The sequence below is a fragment of the Uranotaenia lowii genome, chromosome 3 (assembly GCF_029784155.1).
Source record: "Uranotaenia lowii strain MFRU-FL chromosome 3, ASM2978415v1, whole genome shotgun sequence".
Lineage (NCBI taxonomy): Eukaryota > Metazoa > Arthropoda > Insecta > Diptera > Culicidae > Uranotaenia > Uranotaenia lowii.
In genome coordinates, this window is record NC_073693.1 from 293,880,886 (window position 1) to 293,884,729 (window position 3,844).

The 3,844-nt window shown below is 37.9% G+C and overlaps 1 protein-coding gene across 2 annotated transcripts; it reads right to left on the bottom strand.

The window, feature by feature from the left end:
• Positions 1 to 991: 991 nt before the first annotated feature.
• On the bottom strand, positions 992 to 1,852 carry LOC129750537 (uncharacterized). Of its 2 annotated transcripts, none has more exons than XM_055745488.1 (2): positions 1,771 to 1,852; positions 992 to 1,704 (listed from the first exon to the last, which is right to left on the bottom strand). In XM_055745488.1, the coding sequence occupies exon 2, from the start codon at positions 1,697 to 1,699 to the stop codon at positions 1,169 to 1,171; it is 531 nt and encodes a 176-aa protein (XP_055601463.1). In that variant the 5' UTR covers positions 1,700 to 1,704; positions 1,771 to 1,852; the 3' UTR covers positions 992 to 1,168. The 2 variants fall into 2 exon arrangements, with proteins under 2 accessions (XP_055601463.1, XP_055601464.1); XM_055745489.1 differs by having other exon boundaries at positions 1,767 to 1,831.
• Positions 1,853 to 3,844: the final 1,992 nt, after the last annotated feature.

Sequence of the window (3,844 nt, forward strand, 5' to 3'; positions counted from 1 at the left end):
TTATAAAGCGTTTCTGCTATAACTGCAAAGACCCGTATACCATCAAAACTCTAAAGGGTGATACGGTCAAAATTTGATCAAGGGAAAATGCGTGTAAATCTGTGAAATCGTTTATTTAAAAAAATCAATTAAATTTCTTTTTCAAGTTTAATTAGTATAAAATTCAGGAAAAATATTCAGTTAGGCTTCCGTCTTCGAAATCCGAATTTCTGCTTAACCCCTGCCATCAGATTTTGTACAGCCACCTTGTCCACCTTCTTCGCCGCAGAAAGCCAGTTTGCCTTGAACTGCTGCTCGCCCTTAGCAGTTTTTATGGTCTTCTTTAGGTTTCACTTGACAATAGCCCAGTATTTCTCAATTGGGCGGAGCTCTGGCGTGTTGGGAGGGTTCTTGTCCTTGGGAACCACCTGCACGTTGTTGGCGGCGTACCACTTCATGGCCTTTTTACCGTAACACGGAGAAAAAAGTATAGTATTTTTAACAATAACCCACTTTTATTCAATCATATTTCTGATTAATTCTCGGCTAACTATAAATATCAAACTTTCAATTATATATACAATTGATTTTCGGATTGTTTTTTTGTGTCCAACAATGCATATAATAGATTCAATTATACCGATATGATTGATTTTGCGCACTCAACTATAAATATAATAGATTCTACTACATATGTATGATTGAATTTCTTCATTCTACCATTAATATGATAGATTCAACTTTGATTGTATGATTGATTCAATTATATATATAGTAAATTTAATTATACAAAAACAGTTGATTCAATTATATTTGTAGTCGATTCAATTATTGTGTATTATAGAATTAAAAGTTTATTTTATATGATTTATTTCATGTATACAATTAAAAAAAGTTAGATTTCGGAAGTTTTATAGGTTTTTACTAGGCTCAGAACCTTTAATTTTGGTTCCGAAATAAAAGCTAGCAAGAGTATAGGAACATTGTATTTCTTAAAATAAATTTATCATTTTAATATGTAAACAAACTTAAACCTCCATCACCTCCATAAAATTACCATCATAACCATGATTATTCGAGAACCGTGGCTGGTGATTCTGGAATTGATGATGATGGTGATGGTAGTTAAAATCACCGAAGCGCGAGCTGCACCAAAACCTTCTTCTTCAGTTGGATTATTTTGGATCCACTAGCTGGCAATCGACGAAGATGCCGAAATAGGATAAATTTCAGCACCGGCATTCCCGGAGCGCCGATCACTGCTAGGGTTGCTGGAAAGCATACGAGCGAATGGAACGCGTCCATTAAAGGAGCTACGGAAACCGGATCCCCCGTTGCCACTGTATGGCATGTTGCCTTCGGTAGAACTACCGGAAACTTGCCTTCCAATAATGATGGCCGCAGCCGGTAGCGAAGCTTGATGAACGGTTGCAGTCACGGTTGATTCTACGGGGCCAACAGATGGGCAAATCGAAGTCAGCTGAGAGGGCTGGGAATTCTCGAGTACAGTAACTGTGAATGCTGGAATGTAGCTGCTGGCTGTGCTGTTCGTATCCTTTTCGAGTGCTAGCGGTGGCTTTGGGTTCGGCGAGTAGTCTGTGGTTGTTCCGATGATGGCCGGAGCTGACGATTCAGAAGTCGATGAAGAGGAATTTTGTTCCGGAGAAATCATTCTTGAACCTCTAGCTGCTCCAGTATTTCTTCCGTCTGCTTCCCGCATGTTACCTGAAATTACAACAATTCGGATGATTTTGGACAAAAACATTTTAACGTTTAATATTAATTACCTACCACCCGTATCCGAATCTGCAAGATGCTTTTCTGGTACGGCAAAAAAAAAAAAATTTTGTCACCTCCCGCCGCGAATGCAAATAACTGAAATGGCGGCAAGAGAAAAATCTAAACATTGATGCCAGTTAAACCAAATATATTTATTGTAAATTCTAGATTCTAGAATCTATCATAACAATCAAGTTTCATTTACTATATTTATGATTAAAAACCTAGAATCAATCATACATTTGTAGTTCAATCTATCATATTTACAATTGAATCAATTATACCACTACAGTTGAATCTATCATATTTACAGTTGAATCAATTATACCACTACAGTTGAATCTATTATATTTATAGTTGAATGCCTATAGTCAATCATACAATTGTAGTTGAATTTATCATATCTACAGTTGAATCAATTATACCATTACAATTGAATCAATTATACCATTACAATTGAATCTATTATATTCATAGTTGATTGCATAAGGTCAATCAGCAGTTTGTAGTTGAATCTATTGTATTTATAGTTGAATGCATAAAATAAATCATACAGTTGAACGCATTATATTGATAGTTGATTGCGTAAGGACAATTAGAAGTTTGTAGTTGAATCTATTATAAAAGCAGTTGAATGCGAAAAAATCAACTGCATTTCGATTATTGGTATAACAAGCTGAAATAATTGGAACAACTACCGTCTTTTTTCTCCGTGAATGGCAAGATGCCAAATCCGGCCAAAACAGTACGGAACAACCGTGTTTCTTCAGGAAAGGCAGCAGACGTTTATTCAAACACTCTTTCACGTAAATTTCTTGGTTGACAGTCCCGGAAGCTATGAAAATGCTGCTTTTCAAGCCACAGGTACAGATAACTTGCCAAACCAGATATTTCTTCGCGAACTTTGACAGTTTCATGTGCTTGAAAATATCTGCTTCCTTTTGCCGTATAAAACTCCTGTCCCGGAAGCTGCTTGTAGTCGGCTTTGACGTAGGTTTCGTCGTCCATTACCACGCAGTCAAACTTCGTCGTGTACAGCCTCCGGGATCGCGCTTTGGCCGTCGTATTTTGTTTATCATAGCGATTTGGAGTCAGTACCTTCTTGAAAGTCGATAATCCGGCTCGTTTTTTTGGCTCGATGCACGGTTGTAGACGATACACCCCGCTTATTTGCGGCATCTCGGAGAGAGAGGTTAGGGTTTCGCTTGAAACTACCGGCAACTCTCTTTGTCGTCTCAGCGGCTTCCGGTTTTCGATTTCCCCCCGAAGAAAGGCTGGATTCCTGGCTGTCGACAAACGTTCCCCAAACACTTTAATTATATTTGTAATGGTTGATTTGGCAACTTTTAGCGATTTTGCCAGCTTTCCGAGCGAGTAGCTCGGATTTTCGCGATGAGCGAGCAAAATTTTGATACGCTGCTCTTCTTCCTTGGACTACATTTTGCCAACTGAAGAGTGAATTCCAAAATCAAAATAGGAGCAACATTCTACACACACACCGTCAAAATTAGAAGTGTTCAGGTTTTTTAAATGCAAAATTGAAAGAAATACGTCAAGTGGATATTGACCAAATTTTGACCGTATCACCCTTTATATGTTGCCTATGTCAGGTCCGTTCTGGAATATTATAGTATTGTGTGGTCTCCTCGCCCAGGTTTTCATGGAGGAAGAATAGAATCAGTACAAAACCAATTTCTGTTATATGCTGTTCCTAAGCTAGGTTGGGCATCACACCGTCTTCCATCATATGAGGCTCGCTGCATGTTAATCGACATCCAAACACTAAGAAAACGGCGTATGCAATGATTTCTTTTGTAAACGATATTGTTTCGCAGAGAGTTGATACAGCAGAACTACCTTCCGAATTAAATTTTTACGCGCCAGCAAGAGGACTTAGAAACTGGAGTATATTTGCCCTCAATCACCATCGCACAGAAGACGCAAAAACTGGACCAATCAACAGCATGATGAACTATTATAATCAACACTGTGAAGCCATTGACTTTACAACATCTCGGCATAAACTCAAAGAGTGTTTTAAGTCATTGAACTCACAAACATGATTATTTTTATATTTTTTTTATAG

What these genes read in the sequence shown, in the direction of transcription:
- LOC129750537 (XM_055745488.1), bottom strand. Translation starts at nt 1,699, where the DNA reads ATGCGGGAAGCAGACGGAAGAAATACTGGAGCAGCTAGAGGTTCAAGA.